The 11232-nt window shown below is 52.2% G+C and overlaps 1 protein-coding gene across 1 annotated transcript; it reads left to right on the forward strand.

The window, feature by feature from the left end:
* Positions 1-9234: 9234 nt before the first annotated feature.
* Positions 9235-10167, forward strand: LOC143692620 (olfactory receptor 14I1-like). The gene has a single exon (XM_077172870.1). The coding sequence runs from the start codon at positions 9235-9237 to the stop codon at positions 10165-10167; it is 933 nt and encodes a 310-aa protein (XP_077028985.1).
* The last annotated feature ends 1065 nt before the right edge of the window (positions 10168-11232 follow it).

An 11232-nucleotide genomic window follows, 5' to 3' on the forward strand; every position in this document is an offset into this window, starting at 1 on the left:
CAAGCACAACTCCACCCTCATCAGGCACCAGCGCATCCACACTGGGGAGAGGCCCTACGAGTGTCCCCAGTGTGGGAAGAGCTTCACCAGAAGCTCTCATTTGACAAGACACCAACGGAGCCACCAGTAAATGAAGCCCTGCAAGTGCCTAGATTGCAGGAACAGCTTCATGCACCACTCCAGCTTCATCCCCCATGGGAGAAGCCAGATTGCAAAGAGCCCTGGTGATCCATGTTCCCTGTGATCCATGCTGGGAAGACACCTGTACCTTTTCCTGCCCTTTGCCAATGACCTGATGTGGGATTGAAGAACATGATGGTCTGGCCATGGCCCTGTCATTACATTCAGTCCCACGTCAGATCATTGCCAGGGACAGGAAAGGGACTCTCTCTCTCTCTCCCTGAGGAGAAGGGTGTCCTTTCCAGGCAAGAAATATTGTAGCCAGGCAGACCCTGTGAGTTGTGTTGTAGTTTTCCCTGTAAACAGTTTTATTTATCCCTTCTCTTATCAATATTGTTTCTGTTCCTGTTTGTTCTTTATCTGGTTGCTGTTCCCATTAAATTGTTCTTATCCCAGCCCAGGATCTTTGCCTTTTGTGCTTTCCATGGGAGGCGGGAGGGCAGCGAGGGCAGTGCAGTTTTAGCGGGGGCAGGAAATTGGGGAATCCCATTCCTGAAGCCCGGCCCGTGGAAAGCGAGCATCCCAGCTGGTGCCAGCCCTGGTGGCCATGGCAGCAGCCTTGGGAGCAGGTCCCTGGCTGGGGCTGTGGGAACCTCTTCCCTCTGGTGCCCAGGGAAAGGAGTGGAGGGAGCGGCTGCAGCTGAGTCGGGGCAGGCTCAGCTTGGATGTCAGGAAAAGGTTTTTGCCCAGAGGCTGCTGGGGCCCTGGCCAGGCTCCCCAGGGCAGGGTCCCAGCTCCAGGGCTCTCTGAGCTGCAGCAGCGTTTGGCCAGCGCTGCCAGGCCCAGGCTGGCATTGTTGGGGTGTCCTGTGCAGGGCCAGCAGTTGGAGTGGAGGATCCTGATGGGTCCCTCCCAGCTCAGCCAATTCTGTGCTTCTGGGATCCCATCAGCCTGGGGATGGGGGCTGCCAATGGTTGCCATGGCAATGGGCTCTGGCTGCAGGCCTGAGCTGGTGTCCATGGCAACCACCCCTGGCATGGGGTCTCCATGGAGCTGCCAAGGGACTGACCATAGCAACAGGGGGCTGGGGATGGTTGCCATGGAAACTGACCATAGCAACAGGGGGCTGGTGATGGTTCCCTGCTTAGGAACAGATTTGTCACAGGCCCTCAGAGGGGTTCCATGGGGACTTTCCAAGAGTCTCCAGGCTGTTCCAGAGCTGGAATGTCACAGGCAGAGACAGGGGCTCCATGGAGACCTCCCAGGGCTTTCTGGGGATGGTAAAGGCCCTGTGGTCAGAGGCAGTCACAGCCATTCCATGGTGACATCCCAGGGCACCTTGGGCTGCAAAGGCACCCATCTGTCACAGGCACTCACGGGGGCTCCATGGTGACATCCCAGGAGTGCCCAGGCTGCCAAAGACCGGGATGTCCCAGACACTCACAGGGGTTCCTGTCATGGGCACAGTGGGAGCTTCAGGAAAAAGCTTTATTTCTTTTTTGGAGAAACTCCTGCTGAGACATGAGGTGGAGAAATGACACCCAACAGCCACCATGGATCCTCAAACCCCTGCAGGACCCCTGGACTTCTAAAATTCCTCATTTGGCCTCCTGGGGACTGTCTGACAGGTTCCACTGAATTTAACATGTCAAGGGCCACTTCCCATCTCACCGTGAAGCACTGGGGCTCTGTGCTTTTATTCCTATGGGAAAGAACTGTCTTTCCTGTCTAGGCTCACATGGCCAAAATTGGGATTCTGCATCTAAAATTCCCTCTATCCAAGGGTTACTCCCAGACAAAATCTGCCCATACAGTCAAGTCTGGCTATACTTGGCATCTGGTGACTGCCTCTCATCTGCCCCTGCACCACTGGGGCTCACTTGTTTCCTTCCTATGGAGACCATTGTGACACTGCGGGGCATTGAGGAACCAATGGGCCATGGTGACACTGCAGGCCTTTGTGGAACCTGTGACACTGTAGGAACTTGTGGAACCAAGGGGAACACTGTGACCCTGCAGGGTACCATGGATCCAAGGGGCCACTGTGACACTGTGGGGCCTCATGGAACCAAGGACATCATTGTGGCTCTGTTGGGCCTCATGGTCCCAAGGGGCCAGTGTGAAGCAGCAGGGCTTTGTGGAACCAAGAGGCCATTGCTGCATTTCAGGGCCTCATGGAGCCAAAGGGCCGTTGTGATCCTGCAGGGCACCGTGGATCCATGGAGAGCATTGTGGCATTGCAAGGCCCCATGGAATCATGGAGACCATTGTGAACCTGCAGGGCCTCATGGAAGGAAGGGGCCATTGTGACACTGCGGCAACTTGTGGAACCAAGGGAATCATTGTTGCACTACTGGACTGCAATGGAACCAAGGGGCCAGAGCAAAGCAGCAGTGTGGGAGTTAGCCTGGCTGTAACTCAGTCAGACAGATTTTACCCCGGAAGAACTGGGCGTGAGTTTCATGCCCTGGGAATCATTTGTTTAACTTACGGTGAGCTTGAGAGTTCCCCAATAAGCCTTTGGTGTTTCTATGCTATCTTCTCCAAGTTCTATTCTCCTATTGGTTACTTGTTTCCCTTATATGGAAACAAGGATTGTTCCAGAGTGTTCTATCCCCAAGTGTACATGTTGTTGCTTCCCCTTTTTCTCAGGTCTTTGGATCCTGCCCCTTGTACTGTGCTCAGTTTCTCCATGTTTATTGTTTTTCACCCTGTTATTAAAGTTCTTTTTGGGCAACTCCATCGAACCCACACCTTTTCATTTTCCCCACCCTTGCCCTGAAGTCAGGGAACCAGAGAGGTTTGTCACAGCCACCCTCATTGTGACCTTTGGCGCCCGAACAGGGACCATGACACTCAGGGCTCCCTGTGTCAGTCACGTCAGCTGGGGTTAGCTGATGGATAGGCCAGTGCTCCCTGGGATTTTGGATTGTGCCCGGCCCAGTGGATTCATTGTTGCTTCAAGGGACCTTGCACAGGATCAGTAGGGACAACGAAGGTTTCACCTGCATAGGATTGCAGGTGGGTTTGGGGAAATGCAAGACATTTACTGCCCTTTTTGCCACTGTGTTTTTACAACATGCACCCACGTCCCATAATTGACTTGGGGTCCTCCGGTGGCTCTTCCCCATAAGGCAGAGAAAGAGAAAAATGGGCAGCCAGATGTCCAAAGTAGAAAGGAGCATATATAGGTGCTTTAATTCTCACTGATCATGACAAAATATTTTCAAAGAAGAAATTAAAATCAATCATGAGGAGGATCATTAAAAATTTTCCATATGCCTCTGCTGACGAAATCCATACCACTGAATTTTGGGACTCAGTGAGAGTTAAACTATACAACATTTTGATCAAAATGGACCCCATTGCATCCCACATGCTCCCCATCTTCCACACCACCACTCACCAGCAAGCCGCGTGTCAGAAACTCAATCCGTTGGTCACTCCTAACTCGGGACCTCCCCTCAAACCTGCCTTTCTCAGACCTTCCACGATGGTCCAAGATGGCAATGGCCACGCTGTCTTGGAGCATCATGCCCTGGAGACTCAAGATGGAAGGAGCCTGAAGGTGGCTCGGGAGCCCGACCATCCTCCCTCCATCTTGGCTCCTCCACTTCCTGCTACCACATCCTTCTCTTCCGCCCTGAATGAACCTCCAGACTCCACCCCCACAACTGCGGGTCACGCCCCCACTGTCAATCATTCCACCTCCACCCTGGGCCATGCCTCCAGAACTCCACCCCAGAAGTCCGCCATCCTAAATCAAGGCCCTTCATCCCCAACACCTGACAAAATGGCAGCGCCCTCTGCCTCACCCTCCAGCAACAATATAACCCCATGATCAAAGATACTAAGTCCAACTGTCACACTATTTCTAATCCAAATGTTTCTCCCCCAAGTTATTCTTCCTCTGAGGAAGAAAGTCTGGACTCCCCAGAGCACCTCACCCCTCAACCCCAGAAGATCCCTAGGAAAGGATTCGGAAAGAAGCAGTTAGGGAAGGAGACTGGCAAATAGTCTCAAAACTCCTCGTTGCCCCCATATGTTATGAAAGAAGGGGGCAGAATCCCAGGGATCAGCCATTGGTTTACAGGGAAATCAAGGATCTGTGTAGGGCAGCTAAAGACCATAGAAAGGACTTACCTTGTTTTAATGGCCTAATGAGGGAAATGTTTACAGCAGATGTCTTAACCCCCTATGATTTAAAATATATTATGACCATGTTGTTGTCACCTACCGAATACACCCCGTGGGAAGAGGGATGGAAACGTTTGCTAAATGAATTAATAGAAGACTGTGCTAATAATGAGGCAAGGGCAGAAATGACAATCAACCATCTAGCTGGAGAAGGACCACACAGCCTGCAAGATGATCAAGCAGCAGGTATCCCCAGAAGAGCTTTGGATGATAAAAAAAAAAAAAATGGTTTTGAAAGCTTGAATCCAGGTATTGGATGGTACCACCCCTGTTTGGACTATGTAAACATAAGACAAGAACCTGGAGAGCCCTACATGAAATTTATTGATCACCTTAAACAGGCACTAGAGAAACAAGTCTGGAATGAAAAGACTCAAAATTAATTACTAAAATCTTTGGGGTTAGCCAATGCCAACCTGGAATGTAAGAAAGTGCTGTGTGCCCTTCCACTAGAGCTGGAACCCACACTCCTGCAGATGATTGAGGCCTGTAATCGCCTCAGAACAACAGAACACAGAGCAGCTGTACAAGCCCAGGCATCAGGCAAGGAGTTGTAGAAGCCCTAGGGGCCATGCAATTCCCCTTTAAGGTGCCCCAGCAACATCTATGGGGCCCAAAAATATGTTTCCAGTGTGGTCAACAAGGACATTTTAGAAAAGATTGTCCCCAAGGAGGAGGGGCCTATCCGGTCCCTAATGGATAATCAACATCAAATTAGGTGGAATTTCTCAAAAGGGAACTACACCAAGCAGCCAAAAACTGCCATTGGAGTGCAAGGTGGCCTCAGGCTATGACACAAATGTTCAAGCCAATGATGCCTACAATCGCCGAATTGTACACCCATTACAGATAATGTCGCCCTAACCTCCAGCACCTCATCTCCCATTTGCCAACCACCTTACCACCAGGGGCAAAATTGAAGTTGGTGAGTCTGGAATCTGTTGTTTTAACTGATTATTTTGCCCATGAAATATCGACAGGACAGCTGGGGCCCGAAGATCAGCCCTGTGAACTATTAATTTTAGTAAACTACCAATCAAGCACTGAAGGATTTTTTGTATTGCCATCCATACCATCAATGTCCTCACAATGAGAAATTACAGTGCTGGCCCTGTCTCCCAACCCACCTTGTTTTATACCCCAAGGACTAACAATTGCCCAAGCAGGATGCTGATGACACTTCACTAGGGATGTGATAAATCAGGATTGACCAAAAATCACCAGCACTCTGGAACTTAACAATGAAAAGATTGTTTTGACAGGGCTTGTGGACATGGGAGCAGACGTGACAGGTATCTCACGTTCCAAGTGGGCTCCTAACTGGGCGTTTACAGCTACTGCAGGAATATTGTCAGAGATCAGAGGTGACAGTGACAGTCTCCAAAGTGCAGAACTTATTAACATTAAAGGACCTGAAGATCAAATTGCCACAATGAGACCAGTTGTGATAAAGGACCTTGGTGTATCCCAGATAAGAACATCAAGCCCTACCTGTAGCCACTGAGTGTGGATTCTGCAAAGGAATCCCCAAGTCCACCCCAAGACAAAACCCACCAGTGACTCTAGCACCTGGACTAGACAATTCTCTTGAAGATGACACATAGGAAGCTTCTACTCACATTCCTCAGCCTGTTTGCAACCATGCTCCTCGCGAGTGGATGGGTAGCCCTCAAAAACACAAAGCACAGTGTATGGGTAACTCTAGCAAAAGCCATGAAACAAGACACCCTGTGCCTGTCTGTCGCTAGCCCTGACGACCCCTTCTCCACCTGCCTACTGGGGTTGCCTACAGATGTCTGGCCAATACCTGAGGGTGCCATCTGCAGTATGCCAGGTGACAATCCTGATGGCAAATAGAAGTGCAACCCTGTCGGTGCTTGGGACTACTGGACCCAGAAGCTCCTGCATGCACCACTCAAACTCAGGGGGTAGAAATTCTCAGCTCTGTAAAAATGGACTTTTGTGTAAGGTTTTATTACTGTCTGAGATGGGAAGAGGGTGAAAGACACAAAATTACAAGAAAAAAAGAAACTATCAGGAGAGACATCTCCCCATACCATCCCACTTACAAAAACCAGACCTGATGGTGTAATTACACCTCTTCCATAATTTCTTGGTCCAGTAGCTACCCACTCAACTTGCTGCAGGGTGTGTTTGTTATTTGCAAGGATAGAGCATGGCCTGGTGTCCCTTCAGACATCAAAGGCAGTTCTTGTAACTTGGGGAGGCTTACCTTGCTGGCACCCAACACAAAAATGACTAATGGCCAGAGAAACAGAGCAAAAAGATCTACACACTACTTTGAATCTGATTGCAAAAATAATGTCATGTATTGGAGTCAAAACAAGAGAATAGCAGCCTCCATGTTACTGCCTTGGGTGGCTGCAGCTAAAGCTTTAGGGCAATCAGACCATCCTGGGTGCCTGTTAAGTAAGCAAACCAATGCTGCCTCCCTCACATTGAGTGGCTGCTCTCAGACACAGAGACCATCAGACACGCCACCTTGCAGAACAGCGATAGAGTTTTTACTCTGGGCACATGGGCAAGGCTGTGTAGACTCTGAGGGCATGTGCTGCATGAACCTCTCCAGCCACACCGAGTCAATCCACAAGAGCATTCAGGTACTGAAGGAAGGGTTCAAGAAGCTTCAAGTGGAAAACAAAGACTAGGTCAATAAATTCTTCCAATCCATAAGACTAAAGGGTTGCATGATGTCTAGCTAAAACAGGACTATTAATTCTCTTAGTGGTTGTTATTGTGTTGTTAATGGTCCCACGTTTGTTTGAATGTTTTTAGAAGGTCTTACAAAATTCTTTCAATTCCATCTTTGTTGTAAAACAGAAAGGGGGAAGATACCCAATACAGGATCCTCATGGACTCCTTGGAGAAGAGAATTGGAGGCCAGGATGGCACAAAAACCTCTCAGAGACTCAGTGTGGAAAGGAAAATCCTTAAAAGTACCTAAAAGTATCCTTAAATGCATAAAGTACCTTAAAAACCTTGAGTATTTCAAGGTATTGATGAGCCCCACTGAGTGTCAGTACAAAGCTCTCCAGGGACTCATTAAAGCAGATAATTGGGGCCATGATTGCACAAACCTCTCACAGAGTCTGTATCAAAATGGAAACACCAAGTACCTTCAAATAACTGAAGTACCCTGAAGTATTAATGAGCCCCACTGAGTTTTGTTCCTGACAAAGCCTCTCCAGGGACTAATTACAGCAGATAATTGGAGGCCATGATTGCACAAACCTCTCAGAGACTCCAAGGCAAAAGCCAAACCCAAAGTCCTTTGAAAAACCTGCAGTCCCTGCAGGGAGCATGAAGGAGCCCCCAGGGCCATTGCTGAGCAAGGCTCCCCAGGGACTCCTTGCAGCAGATCCTTGAGGCCACTGGGATGTGGGCTAGGGGGGGATGCTGAGGGCAGCACAAGGGGCTGACAGTGCCCAGCCTGGCTGGGGCTGTGCCAGGAGGCCCCAGGGCCTCAGCACAAGGTGTCTCCTCCCAGCCCTTGCTGGCACAGACCCTGCTGTGCCCCAGGGCACCAAGACTTGGCTTCTCTTTGTCCCCACCTGTCATCACTGCCTGCAGTTCTCTGCTCTGCCTGGGGCCTGGGGACACTTTCTCAGTCGTGTCCCTCAATGGGACCCATTAAAAGTCCAAGAAAGTTTGGAGTTGGATTCTGCCTTGGAGCTCTGGAGAGGTTTCTTCAGCTCCCTCTCAGAGACTGATGTTCAGGGCCTGAGCACAAAGGCCCAGAGGCTGATTAAAGTCCTTGTGCTGTGTCTGTGCTGCTGAGCTGGGCTGGGCTCCTGGCACAGAGGCAGCTCCTGGTCACCAAGAAGAGCTTCAAAAGCACATTTCTCTGGATGAGCAGCTCTTGTGCCAGCCCAGCAGAGCTGGGGCACTGCCTGCAGCCAGCCCGGGCACAGCACAGAGGCACAGAGAGCTTCAATCAGTCAGGGCTGGGAAGGGGCTGAGAAGTGCCTGGGGCACAATCACTGCCAGCCCTTGGCACAGGAACCTCTGGCTGCAGGACAATGCAGCTGCAGCTCCTGGAGCCATCTCCTCAAGCTGGAACATGCCAATGCCTGCAGAGCCTGTGAGTGCATTCTCTGCTTGTCTCTTGTGCAGAGCAGCCAGGGGTGCCCAGGGCTGTCCTGCAGAGCAGGGTCCTGCAGCCCAGGGCGCTGTGCTGGGGCAGGGACTCTGCTGCCTGCCAGGGACAGCTCTCAGCCAGCCCTGGCAGCTGCTCCCAGCACTGGGGGACAAGATCTGGCTGGGAGGAGACAGCTGGTGAGGCTTGGGAGTGTTCTCCTTGTGCGGGGAGGATGCTGCATTGTTCAGGACTGCTCAGAGCATGGCATTTAACTGCAGAACATTTCCAAGTAGATTATACAGGGTGCACAGTGAGGCAGGGGCTGCATAAAGGGGAAAATCCTGCTTTTTTATTCTACTGCTCTGGGTTGCTGGGATGGGAAATTGCACATAGATATTCTTCTCCCAGTTCAGGTTAATAAAAAAAAAAATTTATTTCTCAGATCTTACAAAACAACGGAGTTAGAGAAATCAGCACAGGGCCCCTCACAGGCAGCATCAGTGTTGCTTTTCCAGCCTCCTCAGGGTTGCTCTGATGGCAACAGAGCCAGAGCTGCCCCTGGGCAGTGCCTGAGCTGGGAGGGCTCTGCAGGGCAGAGCTGAGCCCCCAGGGCTGGGCTGGGCTCTGGCAGCACTGGCAGGGCCCAGCCCTGGGCACAGGGAAGCAGCTGCTGGCAGGGACAGCTCCAGGCAGCAGAGCCCTGGGCAGGCAGTGGGGGGAGAGTGCCCCCAGGCTCTGCTCGGATATTTCAAGTCCTCTCCAAACCCAACTATTCCATGATTACTTTTCTTACAGATCCCCATGCCAAGACAGCACAAATGTCCAACAGCAGCTCCATCAGGCACTTCCTCCTGCTGGCATTGGCAGACACGCGGCAGCTGCAGCTCCTGCACTTCTGCCTCTTGCTGGGCATCTCCCTGGCTGCCCTCCTGGGCAACGGCCTCATCATCAGCGCCGTAGCCTGCGGCCACCACCTGCACACGCCCATGTTCTTCTTCCTGCTCAACCTGGCCCTCAGCGACCTGGGCTCCATCTGCACCACTGTCCCCAAAGCCATGCACAATTCCCTCTGGGACACCAGCACCATCTCCTACACTGGATGTGCTGCTCAGCTCTTTTTCTTTACGTTCTTCATCTCAGCAGAGCTTTCCCTCCTGACCATCATGTGCTACGACCGCTACGTGTCCATCTGCAAACCCCTGCACTACGGGACCCTCCTGGGCAGCAGAGCTTGTGCCCACATGGCAGCAGCTGCCTGGGCCAGTGGCTTTCTCTATTCACTGCTGCACACGGCCAATACATTTTCCCTGCCCCTGTGCCATGGCAATGCCCTGGGCCAGTTCTTCTGTGAAATCCCACAGATCCTCAAGCTCTCCTGTGCCAAATCCTATCTCAGGGAACTTCGGCTTCTTGCTGTTAGTGCCTGTTTATTTTCTGGATGTTTTGCATTCATTGTTTTCTCCTATGTGCAGATCTTCAGGGCTGTGCTGAGGATCCCCTCTGAGCAGGGACGGCACAAAGCCTTTTCCACCTGCCTCCCTCACCTGGCCGTGCTCTCTCTGTTCCTCAGCACTGGTATATTTTCCTACCTGAAGCCCCCCTCCATGTCCTCCCCATCCCTGGATGGGGCCCTGTCAGTTCTGTACTCGGTGGTGCCTCCAGCCCTGAACCCCCTCATCTACAGCCTGAGGAACCAGGAGCTCAAGGCTGCAGTGTGGAGACTGATGACTGGATGCTTTCAGAAACATTAAACTGCTGGAAATTTCTGCAAATCACTTGTAATAAAAGTCAACTTTGATACTTGCTAGTTTCATTTTGGAGGTTCTTCTTCTTTGTTTTACTTTTTTCATATTGTCCACAAAGAAATGTCATTGTTTGTACCATTTCTCATTTTGTTTCTCTCCACCTTCCCTGTGGCCACACACTGTGTCAATGAGGGGCTGTGCTCTTGGTGGTTTTAAAGGAACTAAAGGATCTCCCAGCAGAGTTTTCTGCAGAGATGCCCTTTTGTTGCCTTCTGTGGAGCTGCAGCAGCAATGTCTGTGTGCAGAGCTGGGGCAGATCAGTGCTGGCCCAGCAGCTGTGCCCAGCAGCAGCAGCAGCAGCAGCACTTGGTGTTGCCAGTGCTGCTGCCGTGGCCCTGCCCCGCTGCCCTGGTGGCCCTGGTGTTGCTGCAGGGCCTGAGTGCTCTCGGGGCCGGGCACAGCCCTGGGGGTGGCAGTGCCGGGGCTGCAGCAGGGACAGGCCATGGGCACTGCTGGGGCAGCGCTGACGCCTCAGGCCAGGCCCTGGGGGCTCCAGGCTCCTTGCCCAGGCTCTCTCAAGAACACGGCCAGGCCAATGCTCAGCAGCACAGAAACCCCCGTCAGCAGCCCCAGGCTGGCCGTGGGCAGGCTGGGGGCAAACAGCATGGCTGGGGCTCTGCAAGGGCCCTGGGCCAGACGGGAAGGAGCAGCAGAGCAGGGGCTGATCCATGCCCAGTGCGCTGCACAGCCCAGGGCAGCGTCCCAGAGCGTCCTCATGCAGCTGCCAACAACATCCCCCCTCTGCAGCCCTGGCCTCTCCCCCAGCTCACACAGGTGCCCCATCCTTGCAGGCACAGACACGGCAGCACTGCCTCAGCAGCCCCTGTTTGCATTGCACACAGCAGGGCCAGCACCCCCATGCTGTTGCTGTGGGGACATGAACCTGAGGGAGCACAAATGCCATCAGCCCCTGGGGCCAGCAAGGCCTGCGGGACACCAGGGAAACCACTCAGCTTTGTCCTGGCCTCTGAACTCAGCCAGAAAGTTTGTTCCCATCAGCTGGGAGTTTCC

Source organism: Agelaius phoeniceus (genome assembly GCF_051311805.1).
Source record: "Agelaius phoeniceus isolate bAgePho1 chromosome W unlocalized genomic scaffold, bAgePho1.hap1 SUPER_W_unloc_2, whole genome shotgun sequence".
In the NCBI taxonomy this organism is placed as follows: domain Eukaryota; kingdom Metazoa; phylum Chordata; class Aves; order Passeriformes; family Icteridae; genus Agelaius; species Agelaius phoeniceus.

Coding starts and splice junctions, on each gene's coding strand:
- LOC143692620 (XM_077172870.1), top strand. CDS start 9,235: ATGTCCAACAGCAGCTCCATCAGGCACTTCCTCCTGCTGGCATTGGCA.